Below are 20,407 nucleotides of genomic sequence, written 5' to 3'. Positions count from 1 at the left end.
CATAGCTGTTTATGGGCATTTTTACTTTCAAAATTAGCATGTTTCCAGAAGACTTCAGCCTCGCATTGTTTGCCTCGTGTTTGTCGTTCACAGAGTTCGGTGTGGTGTCCTGGGCACAGTGGGTACTCAGTCCGTGCTAGAACTAAATAGCAACATACGCTGGAGCTAAGCGTGAAGTACGGGCTGCACCTGCGGGGCCGCTCTCTTTCTTGGAGTCCTGAGCTCAGCTAATGCACAGTTCAGGGACCCGTTTAGCGTTTTGTTCTCTCCATGTAAGAAAAGAAAGAATGAACCGGCTGATAGACTGAGCCTGAGCTCTTTAGCTGTTTTATTTGATGTAGCTAAATGCTGTATGAGTTGTCACGTGACTTCAGTTTCATATAGACTATAAAGCCAAAGTTATTTCAGAAGAAATATTTGACTATTTTTAAACTCATCTGTATTTTTAAATGAATTGCAATTTTCAAAATTAGCCCAATGCAATTGAATAAAATTAGGTGCATTTAAAAATCTCCAAACAAAAAGGTGCAGATTCAGCCTTATGGATTTGTAGCATCTAACAGTACACATGTCTGGGAACCTTTGAAATCTTCCTTGGATCATTCTGGTGAATATTTTATTCGAATGGAGTAGCAAATAGGACTAGATCTGTGTTGTCTAAACAGTAGCCAATAGCCATATATGGTTATTTAAATTGAAATTAAAGTGAAATAAAATGTGAAATTCAGTTGCTTAGTCACCGTAGCCACGTTTCAGATGCTGGATCGCACTTGGCTACTGTCTTGGATGGTGCGGGCAGGTTTGCTCTGCACTGCGCCTTGGTCACCTCTGAGGTTCCTTCTGTGTCTGACATCTGGCTGTTCTCACTACCTGGAAGTGGCTGCTGGTCAGATCTCCTCACAGGGAACTTCAGAGATTTATCAACATTCTTTGGTCACATTTGGAATTGTTTTTCTAGATTGGATATTACCTGAAATAATTGAGCTGCTGAGCAGAACTTGGGAGTCATTTTTTTTTTGAAAGGTATTTTCACTGTAATAGCATTTAACTACTAATGGATATGTATTTTTTCTCCAAAGAATCTGCCACCAGAGGGTGCCCTCAAACCTTTTGGGAATGTTATGTTTCAGCCTTATTAATAAGAGTGAAGTTTGGACTGCAGTATTGATTATTAATTCATACTGAATAATTTAAGAATTAAATGAAGAATTAAGCACTATAATATGTATGTATGCACATTACTTGATTTGTATAGCAAATTATTTTCCTAGTAGTGTTTGAGAAGCTATCATAGAACTCTTAAAAATTACTTAAAAGTTTTTAAGTCTTATAATTTAAAAGTATTTCTTATAGTTCAAAAATATTCTTATTAAATTTAAAAGTATAAACTATAATAAGAGATTGAAGTTATTGCTCACTTACAGTTCTTGGACAAATTAAATTAAGTCCATTTTGCTTCTAGGACTAGAAAACTTACATTACCATTAGCTATTTGCTAGTTCTCTGACATCTTGTCATGTTGAGTTTGATTGCCTGTCTGTAAAAGATGGATAATAGTGTGACTGTATGGTATTGAAACTATCTGTTGGCTTGTATGTAATAGCACTGTGGCTTGGTGGTGTTTGCTGAAGTGATTGATGGATAGGGCCATATAGTCACACAGTAATAGAAATGAGAGACGAGAAAGACCTGTCAGAGGTCTTGTGCTAGCATGCTTTCGGGATTATGCCCTAAAGATAACATTTACCATAACAGTACTGAGGAATAAATTCTTCTTTGGAGACAGAAGATAATGAGGGCATATTGTTATGTTTTGTCCTTTCTAAGGTAAGAGTACTCTGTGAATTTTATTATTAGCATGAAAAAACATAGTGATTATCAGTGAATACTGTTTAGAGAAGAGCTTCTTTCATGTGTCATAAACCTACACAATTCTATTTTTCATATGTAGTTTAATGAAATTTGTTAGTGTGGCTGTTTTTTATTAGAGGCATATTTTGTTTCAAGAATTGGATGAAGATATTCTTCCTCAATTGCTTGTGTTCTCAGATTAGTTGTTAATTATTTGAATTTAGGAGTCCACGATGGTGAAATTTCCATACCCATCTATAAAAGCCTGTGAATTTTAAGCCACTGATGGCTTGTTTTCTGAATGAAGTAAAAAAGTAATGCAGAGTACAGTCATGAGAAACAGAACAGTGATTGGGAGAGGTTAGAAATGGAGTTGTGGTGAGGCTTAGGAGGAGGGACTCCTCCTTACTTCATTCCTCTTTCCTCTTCCCTGTCCTGGCTAATGAGAGTTTGGCTATGGGATTGGAGATTAAGAACAAAAGGAGATTCCATCGTTTAGCACTCTTTTTTTCTCCTTCTGTCAACCAGTGATGGGGAGGAAAAGGAAGTCTCTTAGCAGCCTGATTTATCCCATATTAAACAGCTATCAAATTAACATAATGATAAAGATTGTTTCCTGTGTAAGTATTAGGACAAATACTTTAAAAGGCGCTTTTGTATTACCCCTAAAACAAATTATTTCCAATGCCTGTAATGAGCTGTGATTTTTATCAATGCTTCCTGGACAGATTATAGTCATAGCACTTTGAAAATTCATAGGGAAACTCTTAATAGCTGTTTGAAGATGAAAACAAAACAAAACCAAAAGATGATAGAAAGGCTGACTAGCTTCTCAGCATTGTAGATTTCCCTGTGTCAACCTCTGTCACCACTGCCGACCCTGTTAGCACTCAGCCTTTGAGATTGTCTTGCCCTCTGCTACCACATTCGTTTTGTACAGTTTTTGATTCCATGAGATAAAATTTTTGGACAATTTTATTTAGGTCTACAAATTAGTTCAATAATTTGTGAAATATGCCTTCTTAAATATGAATATGTTAGACTATTTCCTGAAAACCAACTGGACTTTATTAAAATTTGGAGAACAGTTTTATTGAAGCCATAATTGTCACAGGTGATACACATGAGAAAGCACTCTGTTGTCGGTCTGTCAGACTTGCATAAGGCTTCAGAAATATTAAGGGGAATGAGTGAGTTTGTTTTCTTGTAAGCTGTCACGTTCTCTTCAAAGTGTCAGCCTGAGTCGTGAACACATAAATGTTAGAAACATTCACCTTCTCCAGTTGATTTTATTACCGTTACATAATTTAGTGCTATAATTGTTTTTTCCCTCTAATGTTTAATTTTTGTAGTCTAAAAACATGCTTGAAGAATAAGTGGATCTGAAAGATCTTAATAATTCAGACTTGTGTTATTTCTTTTTAATTTTTAAAATAGGAACCTGTGTGTTGGACTTGGGAAGCTCCAGAGGTAGCTCCAGTAAGTTGAAGTTATATTATAGAAAGCTCAGTCCATATGCAGTTTAATTTACTTTTCTTAAACAAACAAACAACTCTAGTGTTTGTCTTAAGCATTGGTGGTTCAGATAGGCAGTAGCAAGGAGGGGAGCTTTTTAAAATCACCTAACTTTGATGGAAAGCATCAGTTAATTTAACAGATATTCTTACTGAGAATGTTACATATAAATATCACTGTTCACGGCATAGTAAATCAACATAAATCTTGTCTCAAAGGAACTTCAAGTAAGCACTAGAAGACATGTCCATAAATACTACAGCATAAAGCAGGAAGTCTTAAGTGTCTTGTGAAAAAAAGTACGGATAAATTACAAGAGGGAGAGTTACCTTCCAGCTGGCAAGTCTGTTTGGATAGACTTTGAAGGAGTGAGTTGTTTGAGCAAGACATTAAAAGGTTAGGTAAGTTTTAGAGCTGAGTAGGAAAGATATTCTAGGCATAGTGCAAATTGTGTCTGTGGAATCATAGGTAGTGCTAGAAGAGAGTGAATGGCTGAATTGCCTGGTAGGTAAAATGCACAGAAGTAGTGTGCCTGTGTATCCTTAATAAGACTAGACAAACATCTGTATATAGCCAGAAGGCTCGATTATTAGTTCACTGAGTGCACTGTATTGAAAAGGCAATAAAAAGCCATTGAAAGCTTTCAAGTGGAGCAATGGACCCACCAGGTGTACTTGGGCAGAAACTGAAGTTGGGCTAGCAGCGGGACAGCAGCTAGATCACTGTGGTAATCTTGGTGAGATTGGATGAGGGGCTGAGTCAGGGTACTTTAGTAGCGATTAAAAAGGTAATGAATATGGAAGGCCCTGCTGGATCAATCAGGAGGACTTGGCAGTTAATTGATGTAGGGGTGATGAAAGGAGGAGGCTCCAGAAAGGTGCTGAATGACTCGCCCATTAGATAATAACACTTTACATTTGTATATGGAGCTTTAGAATTCATAAAACACAGTTATAGCTGAGCTTTCATATCTCTGTAAGCTAAACAAAGTTATTAATTCGGTGCAAAAGTCATTGCAGTTTAAAAGGTTAAAAATAATTGCAAAAACTGCAATGACTTTTGCACCAACCTAATAGAATGATCCTTATTATGGATGAAGAAGTAAAGAATTCATGGATTTTTCTGTGTTAATACAGGGGAGTAAACAGATTTGGGCCTCCTCTACCTATAATCTTCGTTTCTTGGCTAGTGTTCTGTTCTCTAAAATACCTTCCTTGTGAGCCTAGGGAGAAAAGTCCTGACATCTAGTTCTAGTTATGTCACTAAGTTTGAATGTGGGAAACTGCTTTACCTCCTTTGAATTTCAGTTTCTCCAGATATCCTATGCTTTTTACTTTGCAGGGATATTTTCAGGATAAAATGTAATGTTTATTATTTTCATTAACTCTTTGGCAAATAATAATGAGTACTAAATACTCTACTTGGTACTGAAATGCAAGCTGTATAAGATAGAATCCTTGCTTGTGCAGTGTTCCATAGATTAGAGAAGGAGAGCTTCTCTAAGGAAAATATGTAAATAAATAATTTATAATAAGCTGTAATAAGTGCTCTAGCAGTCTAGGTACATGCATGTGACTGTAGAGTCACAGAAGCAGCAGCAATTAGGAAAGTCAGGAAGGTTTCACGGAGATGCAAACTAAGTCTTGACACATAATTAGTGGTTTAACTGTAGTGAAATATTAAACAAAGCAGAGGGTGAAATATACATCGTCATAGTAGGAGCTACTATTTGTTGAAAGCTTCTAAAAGCCACAGAACCCCAAGGATTGCTTGTAGGCACCACAGACGAGGAAGAGGCATAGAAGGATTCTTCTCTGGAGCCTATAGAGGGAACGTGACTCAACGTGAAATCAAGCCAACACCTTGATTTCAGACTTCTAGCCTGAAAACTGTGAGGAAATAAATTTTTGTTGTTTTAAGAGACCCAGTTTGTGGTGTATAAGTTGTAGCAGCCGAAGGAAACTAATATAGTGTGTTAATGGCATAAGAATCAGATTGATCACTGGAAAACCCAGAAATAGACCCATAATGATATAATCATTTGATTTTCAACAAAGATACCAAAGCAATGTAATGGGGAAAATAAATGCCTTTTTAACAAATAGTGGTGCTGGACAAACTGGACATCCAAATGGGAAAAAAATGAATTTCAACTCTTCCTACAGAGGATACATAGAAAGTAACTCTAAATGCAAAAGCTAAAAGCATAAAACTTCTAGACGAAAGCATCATTGTCACTTAAGCAGTAGACAAAGATTTCTTAGAACACAGAAAACATTAACCATAAAAGAAAAAAATAAATACTTGTCCTCAAAAGACATTAAGAAAATGAATAGACAAAGCTTAAAGACAGGGAGAAAATATTTGCAAAATGTTTATCTAATGAAGGATTTATATTTAGAATATGTAAAGAACTACACTGTTTCTGGAAGTGTAAAATGGTACTACCACATTGTAAAAAGCTCTAGCAGTTCTTTAGAAAACTAAACATTTACCTACCCTAAAACCCACTAATTCCATTCCTTCCTTTACCTACCCAAGAGAAATGAAAATATATGTACACAAAAAGTCCTGTGTATAGAAGTCCTGTGTATTCTTATATAGAAGAATGTTCCTGGCAACTTGATGTAATAGTCAAGACCTGGAAACAGCCCTGTTGTCCATTAATAGGAGAATGAATAAACAAATTGTGGTATATTCATACAATGGAATAAAACAATAAAAGGGAACAAAATCACAAATACACCTCAAAAACATTGTGCTGAGAGAAAATGTCCTATGTTTCCTATATATGAAGTTATATACAGTCTAAATCCATAGAAGAAAACATTTAGAACAATGGTAGTCTATCAGGTGTAGGGGCAGGAGTTGCTTGGGAAGGGGCCCAAAGGAACTTTCTAGGGTGATGATAATGTCCTGTATCTTGATAGGACAAAAAGCATATATCAAAATCCTTAAAAAAAGAAAAAGAAAAAAGCCTATGCTTTTTGATGTAACATTTTCACTTGTAGAGATATTCACGCGGATGCACAAGATGTATGTACAATGATATTCATTACAATGATGATTATAATAGTGGAAAATTGGTAACAACCTGTAAATCTGTCATAATAAAATTGGGGAAGTAAATTGTGTGTTCAAATAGCAGAATAATACCCAGCTATTAAAAATAGTGATATAAGGTTATATTTATATGGGAAAATGCCCACTTTGTAAATGAAAATGAAATACAAACTTTAATAGATTGTAGCCTGGAAGGATGTATCTCAAAATGTTAGCCGTGGATATCTTAATAATGGGTTTATGGGTGATTTTTTTTTTGTTTATTTTAATTTTCTATAGTTAAAATGCATGACTTTTTAAAAAGGAAACATTTTTCTAGTGATGTTTATGAAGATTATGTAGCAAAAGAGAAAATTCTTTTGTTGTCATATTAGATGAAAATATATATTAAATTGTTTGAGCACCTTGATTTCAAGTGATTCCTTATGTTTATGAAGAAAAGCAACATGCACTTAAGAGGTTATATTAATTCAGGATCACAGAATTATGAATTTTTCCTCTGTGTAGATTTTGGAGCGACATACTTTTTATATTGAAAAATTGCTTAATGAAATTTAATGTTTTAGATCTTTTACATAATTATTAGTAACTTTAAAAAATTGTACTGGCCTCTAACTAGATTTAGACCAATAGATAAAATGGAGTGATTTGAGGTGTTTATTACATTCATTGATTTGTGATTGGTCACTTTAAATGTTGTTTGCTGTGAGCTATTTGAAGAACTAGATCTTTGGAAATTTTCTCCTTTGGTAAAGTAACACTAGTTTTCTGATTTTTATAAACTACAGATTTCATTTATTCACTCAAAGTTCAGTAGTCATTTTTGTATTTAGTACTATCTGTTTGCCAGGCACTGTACTTAGTCTTGGATGACTATGTCATTAGTGTTAGAGCACTGCTAACAGTTTTATTTTTAGTTGATCAGTTATTCTAAGAAAGAAGCAATAAGTAAAAATCTCTTCTATTTGTATACTGCTACATATTTAAATCATTCATGATGTTTTGAAATTTGACAAATTCAGTTACTCTGTTTCAGTAGTTTGTCCATGTTTCTGTCTGCTGAAGGAAGAAAGATAGCCTCTCCATGGTCACTGTGATGAGGTTGCAGTAATTACTATCCTTCAAGGTTAGAGCTGACATATTGAGGGGTCGTAGAAAGAGCATAGGGCTTTCTGCTGTGAGATTCATGAGGTCAGTGATCATGTCTATTATTGTTTACAGTTCTGTCTTTATTCCTGGTACAATGTCTGGCACGTAATAAATATTTGTTTACTGGCCAGTCAAATGAACAAACAGACCTATAGTCTAAAGAGAGGAGATGGGCAAAATAGCATTGTAATTTGAAACTCATTGTATGAATTCTGAATGAGACATATGTATAATCAATTTGTCAGACTAGAATAAAATGACAAATACATACACACACGTACACACACACACACAAATATGCAGAATACTTCCTACTTATATTTATGTAGACTGTCCATTAGAGGGCAAGGCTTGACTTATGGAAGCATTTAATGAAACTTCCCTTTCTACCATAATGTAAATGCTTATTTTTCCTTGTCATCATCATCATCATTGTAAATAAATAACATTATATAATATAAAAAAATGTTTATTTAGTATTTAAGGTTCTTACTACTCTTGAAATTAAGAAATAATTTGTGTTCTACGAACCTTTTACTGCTTATATCTTGGTTTGCATTGTACAGATTAATAATTATTAGACGAGATCAGGCGCGTTCAGGGTGGTATGGCCGTAGACCAGATTAATAATTATTAAATAATAATCTGTAAAAGGTAAGATTTGCATAAAGATACTAATAATATGTACGAAGGTATAGGTCATGCTAGAGTTATAAATTATGCATTTCATCTCAAATAGTAGTTGGGTTCTCAAATGACATTTTTTTATGTTACCATTTTTGTTTCCAAAGCAGCATTAGACATTAGACATATGTCTGAAGTGTTGACAGTTTTGAAGAAGTCCAGTGAAATAATGCTTTATCCAATAAATAAGTCATATTCTAAAGCTTGTGACAGCCAGCAAAGCATGGCAGTAACTACTCATATGACAGTTTTAAAAGACATGGACAGGTACCCAAAGGAGAAGAATCTGTCAGTCTATTTAGACACTTAAGGTTAAATATGTTTTGGTTAAAATGTTTAGACAGGCACATCTCCCTATCGCTTCTGCAAAATACAGCAACCCCCCCCCCCATGCTATGTAAACATAAGAAATCTCTGAACAATGGAGAGAAGACTGACTAGCTTGGATCTGTGGGGCCTTAGGAAAGACACAACACCAGGGTGGTATCAGCAGAAGCCTGGTGGGGAGCCTGAACTCTCATCCTCACCCAGTGGTATCAAGATTCCTCTCTCCCTCCTCACTCTGGAACTCAATAAAGGCCAAGTAGAAAACCTGAGTTTCTACTCCCAACTGGCAGTAATGAGGCAGCCCTCCCTTCCCATGTCACAGAAGGCCTGCTAAAACAAGATTTAAATAGGATCCAGTCTCATAACATAAATCCAAAATATCCAGATTTCAATAAAAAATCACTCATCACCAAGAACCAGAAAAATCTGAATTCAAATAAGAAAAGACAATCAACAGACACCAACCCTGCAATAAGACAGATGTTAGCATTATCTGACCACGATTTTAAATCAGCCATTACAAAAAGGCTTCAGTGAGCATTTACAAAACTGCTTGAAACAAATAAAAAAATAGCCCTAGCAGAGAAATAGAAGCTATAAAGAAGAACCAAATGGAAATTTTAGAACTGAAAAATACTGTAACTGAAATTTTTAAAAAATGCAGTGGATGTCCTTTGTGGAGAAATGAGATGACAGAGGAAAGAATTGGTGAACTTGGAAAAGAACAATAGAATTACTCAATATGAACAGCAGATAGAAAATAGACTAAAAAAAAAAACAGTTTAGGGACCTATGGGATTATAACAAAAAATCTAACATATCATTTTAGTACTGAAAGGAGAAGAGAAAGAGGGCAGGTCTGAAAAAAAGACTCAAAGACATAGTAGCTGAAAATTAGAAATAATACCTGGAAATTTCCCAAATTCGATGAAAGAGATAAACCTACAGCTTCAAGAAGGTGAGCAAACCTCCAAACAGGATAAACCCAAAGAAATCCATACCAAGACTCATCATATTCAAACTTCTTAAAACTGAAGGCAAAGAAATGAAAGCATCAAGAGGGAAATGAAACTAATAGGGTAAAGCAATTTAAATGATAGTGGATTTCTTATAAGAAAACACAAAGGCCAGAAAGAAGTGATAAAAGAAAAGAACTGTCAACCCATTGTTCTATAAACAATGAAAACATTCCTCATTAATGAAGAGGAAATCATGACATTTTCAGATGAAGGAAAAAGAAGAGAATTTGTCATTAGAAGACTGATCCTAAAAGAATGTCTAAAGGGATTTCTTGAAACAGAAAGGAAATGATAAAAAACACAATCTCGGAACATCAGGAAGGAAGGAAGAACAACAGAAAGAATAAAAATATAGTAAATATAATAGACAAGTTACATTAAATATAATCGACTTTTTTTCTTGAATATTCTGAATTGTTTGACATTTTCTTTTATTGTTTTCAAAAAATTAAAACTGTTAGATGTGGTTCTGAATGTGTAGGGAAATAGTGAAGTCTATTATAAATGGGGGAGAGTAAAGGAACTTAATGAAAGATAAAATTTCTTCACCTTACTAGAGCTGGTAAGATGTTGACACCAGTAAACTGTTAAGTTATGTAAATGTAATGCCCAGAAATGCCAATAATAAAATCTATTCAAAAAGATGTACTCAAAAAGCACTTTAGAGAACTTGAGGTCTAGGTGGCATATTAGGTAAACACTGTGATCCCCTCCTCTAATAACCACATCAAAATTACAACTAAACTACATAACAACTATCATTGAGAATTGCCTGAAATCTGCCTGTACAGAAATCCTATAACTAAAGATATACAGAAGCAGTCACGGGGAGACTGATATAAGTAGTGGAGTTGTGGAATGGATTGGTGCCAGAACCACATGTGGCATTTAAAAATTGGGAGGGCTATCTCAGCTGCAAAGGTTCCCCTGAGGAGCCAGGCATCCCAGCCACACACCAGGCTCCCCAACCCAGGGTTCCAGTGCTTGGGAGGAAAGGCCCCATAACTCTGGCTGTGAAAACCAGTGGAGATTGTGACTAACATGGAGAACTGCTGGAATCCCAGGCATTCCTCATAAGGGGCCTGCACATGGACTTACTTATTGATGGACTCACTTGCTCTGAGCTCCAGTGCTGAGGCAGCAGCTAAAAAGGAGCCACGGACACACAGGGAGGAACTGAATTGTCTAGCTGCAAGGCGAGGACTGGAGGGGCCCCTTTTTTCTTGACACAAGTGCTGGTAGAGCCATTTGATTTTTCTTGAACCCTTCTCCCACCCAGTAGCTGGGTGCCATATCTGAGTCTCCATCAACCTGGCTAACACCATTTGCCCTGCCCTCGTGATTTCCTGAGACCCTGCCACACTCATTTTGCAGGCCTGCACAAGCCACTTTCAGTGGCTTTTCCATACAAAGGGCTGTCTTCACTCATGCTGCAGATTTTCCTAAATTTATCAAAGATGCACAAACCCCATACAAGCAGCATCTGGCCTTGGTGTGCCCTATACCACTTGCTAAGCAGCCCCAAACCTGGCATTAGAAGCAATCAGGCTTGGTTCACAGTTGAGCCTCTCCCAGGCAACTACAAGCCCAGCACAAGTGGCAGCCATCTGCAGATCACCTTGTAGCTCACACCAAATGGCCCTGTTCAGGGTACAGGCAGCAGCTGACCTTGGCTTGCAAAAGAACCTCTCCCAAGAGCCCCCAAAACCAACACACTCAGTGACCAATTTCAGACCACACCATTGTACCATCCACTCCACAAACGACACACCCAAAGGACAGACTGGGTAGGCACCAGAGCCCCACTAAAGCGAATCCTCCTCCGTAGGGTCATCCCCTGCACAACAGTTCCTCCACTGTAGTCCTGGCTAGTCCTTACAACTAATCAGCCCGAGGGTCAGTCCCTCCAATTGACATGCAACAACAACCAAGGCTCAGCTGCAACAGGAGGGCACGCATGACCCACATAAGGGACACAACTGGAGCACCTAGTTCAGGTAACCAGGAAGACTGTGCCACTGGGCTCCATAGTACACCTACTACATAAGGCCACTCTACTCAGACTGGGAGACATAGCAGCTCTTCCTAATATATAGGCTCAAAAATGGGGGGGGGGCAGCCAAAATGGGGAGACAAAGAAACATGTCCCAAATGAAAGAACAAAACAAAGCTCTAGAAAGAGAACTAAACAAAGTGGAGACAATCTACCAGACACAGAGTTCAAAACACTGGTTACGCAATGTGTGATCAAAACATACAGTGAATGCTGCTGCCAAGTGCCATCCAATGGAAAGGTAGGGATCTTCAATACAGGAAGCAAGTAGCGCATCAAACCTTAGTAACAGAGTGTGACAAGTTTCAACTTGTTCAGTGCAGTCAGTCGGGTGTGAGCTACGGTTGAGAGAAGTTGTTTTAAAGTGTGCCCTAAATCAACCTCTGTTATTAAAATGCTCCGTGTCATACACCACTTCTGGTGTACGGCAATTTCTGTCAAATAAAAACATTATGGTGTGTCCTCATCCACCTTATTCACTGCATCTGGCACCATGTGACTTCTGGCTCTTCCCCTAAAGTCAAAATGACCATGAAAGGTAAACATTTTGAATCGATTCAGGACATTGAGGAAGCCATGACAGTGTAAGTAAAGACATTCATGAAAGAGGACTTCCTGAACTGCTTCAGAAAGTGGCAAGAATGATGGGATAAGTGTGTTCAAAACGAGAAGGAGTATTTTGAGAGGGATTAATGGCAATGTGTATTCTACTGTAATACATTTTTTAAAATTTAGGGCCGGCCCAGTGGCTCAGGTGGTTAGAGCTCCATGCTCCTAACTCCGAAGGCTGTGGTTTGATTCCCATATGGGCCAGTGGGCTCTCAACCACAAGGTTGCTGGTTCGATTCCTTGACTCCCGCAAGGGATGGTGGGCTGCGCCCCCTGCAACTAGCAACGGCAACTGGACCTGGAGCTGAGCTGCGCTCTTTACAACTAAGATTAAAAGCACAACAACTTGGAAAAAAGTCCTGGAAGTACACAGTGTTCCCCAATTAAGTCCTGTTCACCTTCCCCAATAAAATCTTTAAAAAAAAATTTTTTTTAAACGTTCACCATATGTTTTTAATTCACACCTCGTAAGAATACTGAATGATCTCAGGGAGAGTTTCAACAAAGAGCTAGGAAACATAAAAATGGAGATAGAAAACATAAACAAATAACCAGTGAGAAATAATTCAATAACTGAAATGAAGAATACATTAGAGGGAATCAACAGTAGACTAGGTGAAGCAGAGGATCAAATCAGCGATTTAGAAGATAAGGTAGCAGAAAACACCCAATCAGAAGAGGAAAAAGAAAAAAGAATCCAAAAAAAACGAGGAGCCTCTGGGACAACATCAAGCATAACAGTGTTCACATCATAGTAGCACCAGAGGAGAAGAGAGAGAATAAGATATTGAAAACCTAGTTGAAGAAATAATGACAGAAAACTTCCTTAATCTGGTGAAGGAAATAGACATATAAATCCAGAAAGCACAGAGAGTCCCAATCAAGATCAAACCAAACAGGCCCACACCAAGACACGTTATAATTAAAATGCCAGATATTAAAGACAAAAAGAGAATCTTAAAAGCAGCAAGAGAAAAGCAGTTAGTTACCTGCAGGGGAGCTCCCATAAGACTGCCCAATTTCTCAGTAAAACTTTGGATGCCAGAAGAGATTGTCATAAAATATTCAAAGAGATGAAAAGCAGGACCTAAAACTAAGATTACTCTACCCAGCATAGCTATCATTTAGAATCAAAGGACAGATAAAGAGCTTCCTAGAAAAGAAAAACTTAAAGGAATTCATTACCACCAAACCAGTATTATGGAAAAAAAAATGTTAAAGGGACTTATTTAAGAAGGCGGGGAATAAAAGAAAATATGAATAAAATGGCAATAACTACATAGCTATCAATAATTTAAATGTAAGTGGATTAAATACTCTGATCAAAAGATGTAGGGTGGCTGAATGGTTAAGAAAACAAGACCCTTACATATGCTGCCTACCAGAGACTCACTTCAGATAGAAAGACACATATAGACTGAAAGTAAAGGGATGGAAAAATGTATTTCATAAAAATGGAAATGGAAAAAAAATCTGGGGTAGCAGTACTTACACAAGGCAACATAGATTTTAAAACAAAGGCTGTAACAGACAAAGAAGGACTCAGTAATCCCAATTCGGCGTATGTATCCAAAGAAACCCAAACACTACTTTACAGGGACATGTGCATCCATATGTTCATTGCAGCATTATTTACAATAGCTAAGATATGGAGGCAGCCTGGGTGTCCATCAATGATGAATGGATAAAGAAGAGGTGGTATGTATACACAATGGAGTATTATTTAGCTATAAAAAGGAATGAAATTTTGGAATCTGCAACATCATGGATGGACCTAGAGGTATTGTAATGAATAAAATAAGTCAGAAAAACAGAAATGCCATATGATTTCACTTATATGTGGAACCTAAAAAAGAAAATAAATGAACAGATAAAGCAGAATCAAACTCATAGATACAGAGAACATTTTAATGGTTGCTAGATGGGAGTGGGATTGGGATGGTTGAAAGGGGAAGGGATTAAGAAGTACAAATTGGTTGTTACAAAGTAATCATGGGGATGCAAAGTATAGCATAAGGAATATAGTCAACAATATAATAATTATTTATGGTGTCAGGTACTAGATTTATCAGGGTGATGACTTTGTAAGTTATATAAATGTCTAATCACTGTGTTGTATACCTGAAACGTATAATATTATATGTCAATTGTAATTGAAAAATAAAAGAGTATTAAAAAAAAACACTTTAGATAAATAAAAGTGGAATTTTGAGTAATTCCATTTTTCAGGAAGGAAGTAAAAAGAAAACAGATAAAAGAAATAGATAATAAAAAAATTAATGAATATGTTCTTATATATCAGTGATTAAATGTAAATGGTCTAAATTCACGAATTAAAAGACAGATTTACAGAGTAGATTTTTAAAAATGACACACTATATGCTGATTACAAGAAATCATTTCAGATATATGCAGGTTGGAAATTAAAAGGCAGCTTTATTTGTAATTGCTGAAAACTGGAAATAACCACAATGTCCTCAGTAAGTGTATGGTTAAATATAAGGTGTTGTATATTTATACCATGGAATACTACTTAGCAATAAGGAAGAACTATTGATATGTACATCAACTTAAATAGATCTGAAGAGCATTATGCTGGGTGAAAAGAGTAATTCTTAAAAAGATATTTACTCTGATTCCATTTATATAACAACAAAATTATAGAGATGGACAACTACATTAGATTGGACACCCTAATGACTGAATGGGGGACCTTGTATTACCCAGGAGTGACCAGAACCTGCAGGAACAGTGGAAGCAAAACTCCCGTTGCTCTGCACCACAAGTTCTGCTTTTCAGTACACTGTTGTATAAAGAACTTTCTAAAAGGGAGAACTCTTTGCCTGGCTAGGTCCTAAGTGCCAAGAGGACAGGGTCGGCATCTGTCTTGTTTATGATTGCATCTTCAACACTTAGCACAGTGTCTGGCATATGCCACATATTTTATAAACATTTGTTGAATGAATTAATAAATATTAATAAAGCTGAAAAAAAATATAGAGATGGAAAACAGTAGTGGTTGCTAGGGTTTAGGAATGGTTGATGATAGGAGGGGAGGGTGTGATGGTTAGCATGAAGATCTTTTTTGTGGTCGAGCAGTTCTGTATCTTGGTTTTGGTGTTGCTTATGGGATAAAATGGCATAAAATGACACTCTGTCACTCACTCTTTTGTGGTCCCGTACTGATTTCCTGGTTTTGACATTGTGTGAAAGTTATGTAAAATGTAACCATTAAGTGAAACTGGGTAGAAGGGTAAATTGGACCTCTCTATACTATTTTTGCAACTTCCTATGAATCTATAATTATTTCAAAATTGGTTTTAAGAAGGGAACAGATACATTATAAGTAAGAAGAGTGAATATTTTAAACAAGTGCATTAGTACATTTTGTGCATCTTCAGGTATAGGAAAGCAATTAGAGATGGGAAATTATAAGACAAAAATGAGCCATGAACGTCATCTTTGTTATGCTTCAAATTATGATATGGGAATATTGTGGTTTTAACTTTTAAAGAGTGCTTAGAAAAGGAAAATTCTAAGGTTATCTTGTGTACCTTTAAAATAGTAAAATAACTTTTATGGATGTATTTTCTTGATTTAGTTTTATTTTTATTAGAGTTAAAGAGGCTTCATTAGAAGAGTCAGCCATTTAAATTATTTAGCTATTTTTTAAATTTGTTTACTTCCTGTTATAGAAGATTAGGATTTAGTTATCATTTAGTTTAGCTATCATTCACTTCCCCTATCACCACTAACACAAGCCATATTTCTACTTCCCCATTTTCCCACTATAGTGATCATATTTTCTTGATTTATTCATATTTATTTCTGTTAGATCAATATTGGTTTTTTTTAGTAGGATGTAAAAACATTATATCTAAGATGTGATTGATTTTCTGCTTTTATCCAACTTTTTGTTTTCCCCCAAATTAATGATTGTCTTATGTTGTTCACTTGTTAGTTTTTGGGGTTTTTTTAAAAGATTTTATTGGGGAACAGTGTGTACTTCCAGGACTTTTTTCCAAGTCAAGTTGTTGTCCTTTCAATCTTAGTTGTGGAGGGTGCCGTTCAGCTTCAAGTTGTTGTCCTTTCAGTCAGTTGTGGAGGGCTCAGCTCAGCTCCAGGTCCAGTTGCCATTCCTAGTTGCAGGGGGCACAGCCCACCATCCCTTGCGGGAGTTGAACAGGCAACCCTGTGATTGAGAGGACGCACTCCAACCAACTGAATCATTCAGGAGCTCAGCAGCAGCTCAGCTCAAGGTGCCGTGTTCAATCTTAGTTGCAGGGGGCAGAGCCCACAATCCCTTGTGGGACTCAAGGAATTGAACTGGCAACCTTGTGGTTGAGAGCCCACTGGCCCATGTGGGAATCGAACTGGCAGCCTTCGGAGTTAGGAGCATGGAGCTCTAATCGCCTGAGCCACAGGGCCAGCCCTAGTTTTTTATATAAGCATGAATTGCAGCTGTTCTGTTCATTCTGAAAATCAGTTTTACCATTGTCCTAATTTTAAAAGGGTGCTAAACATAGGTTGGATTTGAGAGCTTTGGTATAAAGACACAATTCTTAGTGTTAGAAATTTCCTATAAAACCAGAGTGAATATAAATGAAATATCTTTGTTACTTTTTCCATTTACACACAAACCCTGTTTAGCTGCAGCTAGATGAATGGATATTCCTTTATTTCATCTTATATCAAAGGATATCTGTAGATACTTGTGAATATTTGTATTCTGGTAGCAAAGGAGAGCTGTAGATATTTGTGGGAGTCTGTGTTCTCATCAATCCCAGACATTGGTCACAGCAGGAAGCGAGGAGACCCGTGGAGCAGAGGCAAGAATGCTTGGGTTCTAGTTATGATTAGTTGCTAATAGATCTTTTCAGTCCAGGATGATCAGGTAACCTTTTTCACTTCTGTTTCTCTTCTCTATAATAATGACCAGATCAGACTGGATTATAAGTGTGACTTCTTCTAGTTCAAATGTGATTTCAAGTAGATAAATGATTAACTTTAATCCTGACTGTATATGTAGTATCTCCAAATTAAGTGTTGTCATTTTCAGTACTTTAAAAGAACTACCCTGATATTTACAGTGAAATTGGATTAAAAGGCCTCAAGTAATTTCTGAAGCCTTGTGGAGATGGGAAATTATAAAAGACAAAAATGGGCCATGAATGTCATCTTTGTTGTGCTTCAAAATTATTATATGGAATTGTGGTTTTAACTTCCAAGGGGTGCCTGGAAAAGGAAAATTCTAAGGTCATCAGAAACTTCATTGTTTGCTACTCAGTAGGTTAGATTTGACACATAAAATGACCTGAGATAATTAGTGTGGTTTTTATGGAAATTTTTTTAAGTTGTAGACTGTTTAATTTAGATGGAAGCCTTGAGGGCTTCTGAAAGAGTTCTTGATGGTCTAGCAGTTTTTAGTTGATGTAACCAAAGGCAGAATGCACTGTTTGTTTTTTTGTTTTCCAAGTGTTTTATTTAATTGTAAATGTTGATATGAGAGATATTTGATATTTGGGATACTTAGTTTTCAGAGGGCATTAAGGTGAATTACATACATTTGGAAATGTATTTGTAAGTTTACTTAAGTTCACCTTAGTGCACCTTTTGGTAAGGATAATGTGCCTTATGGGAAAAGCAGGTGTGTAATTTAAGTTCATAACAAACATTTATTCATTGGTTATTATTCACTGATAATGTGTTTTATTGGTTTTCAGGTACTTGAAGAAGCAGAAGCTCAACACTTATATCAGTCCATTTTGCCTGATATGGTAAAAATTGCTCTCTGTCTGCCAAATATTTGCACCCAGGTTAGTGGAAATAACTTCTTCCTTAGTAGCTTTCTTTAGACTCACAATTGAATTTTCTTTAAACTCTTAATGACCGAGGTCAAAGAGGGAGAAGAGAGAGTTGGGAAACAGTTTTTGCCAATGAATATGATGATTTTTCTAGAAAAGGTTAGAGGCTAGAGAGAATGCTGCAGAAGGACATTAAAAATGCAGCATTCAATTTGGGAGCTTCAGTTTACACTGTTGATGTTTGTTTACTCAGACTTCTTTTTCTCTGTTTTGTTTAAACAGTCTTTAACTTTAAAAAAACAGGCATTATTTCAAACCATTCTAATGAATTTAGAACATTTTATCTTACAAATGGCTTAATACTACCCACTCCTTCCTCTCCCACCCCCAGAGTGGTATCATACATAACAAATGAGTTCATGGTATTATCTTAACTTTTAAAAAGAAAAGAAAAAATCTGGTAATATTCCGTTTTGTTTGGAGTGTATTAGTTGTTTATTGCTGCATAACAAATTACCTCAAAGTTTAGTGGCTTAAAACAAGCGTTATCTCACAGTTTCTGTCTTTCAGGAATCCAGGGTCAGCTTAGCCAAGGGTTCTGTCTTAGGATGTGTCTTGTGGTTGCAGTCAGGGTGTGGGCTGTGGTCATTGGAAGGTTTGGCCAACAACACTGGAGGGGCCATTTCTGAGTTGGCTCACTCACATGGCTTCGCCATGGGCCTCTCCATAAGCTGATGGGGTGTCCTCATGGCACAGTTGTTTCCCTAGAACAAGCAACCTAAGGGACAGAGCGAGAAATGTCATTGTCTTTTTTGACCTAGTTTCTAAAGGCACCAGCATCACTTCCACTAGTGTCTGTTCATTAGGAGTTAGTTGCTAAATCTAGCCCACATTCCAGGAGATGGTAATTAGACTCTGCTTCTTAAAAGGAGGAGGTGTCAAAGAATGTGTGTACCTGTATATGTTTTCAACCACCATAAGAGGGTGCTGGTTTGTTCTTGGTGAGTTTCTCCCGGTTTCTCACAACAGGGGCTGGAATTTGCCCTTGTCTTTTATTTCTAGGCCAGCCCCCATGTTGCATTGGTGCTGGGCAGGGTTCTGCTAACACTGTTGCTCAGACGCCCTGGGGACATTTTAGGTAGAACCTAATTTTCTAAATGTGGGATAGTCCCACACATTGCAATCTATCATTGGGGTACCCCAGAAACCACAAGTATAGTCACTGGGACAACCAAAAAACATGTCCAAATGCCTGAACGCCATGCTGCTACCTTCAGTTGAGAACCACTGAATGTTTTCAGTGAGCCATATTAGCACTTTACCGTGGTAGTTCCAATTTTAGGTAACTTTAATTCTACCTCATTAATGAATTGTGTCTGAAGTAAGTTTTTCTATTGGGCACAGTAAATATATTGTAAAACTCATCTCATTTTTTGTTGGAAGTTATAGGCATACCTTGGGGATATGGTGGGTTTGGTTCCAGACTCCCCAGTAAGTATCACAATAAAGAGAGTCATATGACTTTTTTGCTTTCCCAGCGCATGTAAAAGTTATGTTTATACTATAATCCATTAAGTGTGCAACAGCGTTGTCTAAAAAATGTACTTTATTGCTAAAAAAAATGCTTAAAACCATGTGAGCCTTTTGGGAAAATGGCGCCAATAGACTTGCTGAACACAGGGTTGGTTGCCACAAACCTTCAATTGGTAAAAATGTGGTTATCTGCAAAGTGCAATAAAGTGAAACTCAACAAAACGAGGTATGCCTATATTTGCTTGCTTATGTTTTATGTTCATTCTTTTTCTTTTCCCTCCTTGCCTTTTTCCTTTCCTAGTAAAATCTCTCACTACCTCTAACTTTTACTTCCCCTGCGACGCCTGCCCTACCTCTCCCAGCCAAAGCTAATCCCTCCTATAGCACTCAAATCATACTTAGCACATTATTTCATAATTTATGACTTTATATACCTCATCTCATTAGATTAGGTTCCCCTTGAAGGGAGATCCTCTTTATGTTCCCGAGTTTATCAAGGTGCTTAATTAAATGCTTTTTGAAATCAATATGTAGTTTATAATTGACAATATAGCGCCTTAGACATGAATTACTTAATCTTCTCATGCGTAGGACAGAGTGTTTCCATATTTTATTTAATTATATATATATGTATACATATATACATATATATATGTGTGTATATATATATATATATATACATATATATATATAAATATATTCAAAAGCATTTAAATTTGTAAGCTGTAACAAGTCATTGGTAGAACTGAAATCAGACTTGTGGCTCCCCAATTTTTGTCCTGGCTTCAGATAACTTTGTT

General features: G+C 36.6%; 1 protein-coding gene across 7 annotated transcripts in view; it reads left to right on the top strand.

The window, feature by feature from the left end:
• The window catches only part of PARG (poly(ADP-ribose) glycohydrolase), a 141,345-nt gene that overhangs the window by 47,628 nt on the left and 73,310 nt on the right, over positions 1 to 20,407 (top strand). For all 7 annotated transcript variants that reach the window (XR_013994939.1, XM_081073532.1, XM_081073531.1 and 4 more), the window contains exon 8: positions 17,994 to 18,086. Coding sequence is in view for 6 of the 7 variants with exons in the window: in XM_081073532.1 (XP_080929658.1) it covers positions 17,994 to 18,086 (93 nt within the window). In the remaining variant the exon portion in view is untranslated. The remainder of the gene's footprint in view (positions 1 to 17,993; positions 18,087 to 20,407) is intronic.

The sequence above is a fragment of the Rhinolophus hipposideros genome (assembly GCF_964194185.1).
Source record: "Rhinolophus hipposideros genome assembly, chromosome: 15".
In the NCBI taxonomy this organism is placed as follows: Eukaryota; Metazoa; Chordata; class Mammalia; order Chiroptera; family Rhinolophidae; genus Rhinolophus; species Rhinolophus hipposideros.
The sequence above is the reverse complement of the archived record's forward strand: the minus strand, read 5'-3'. Positions and strand labels throughout refer to the sequence as shown.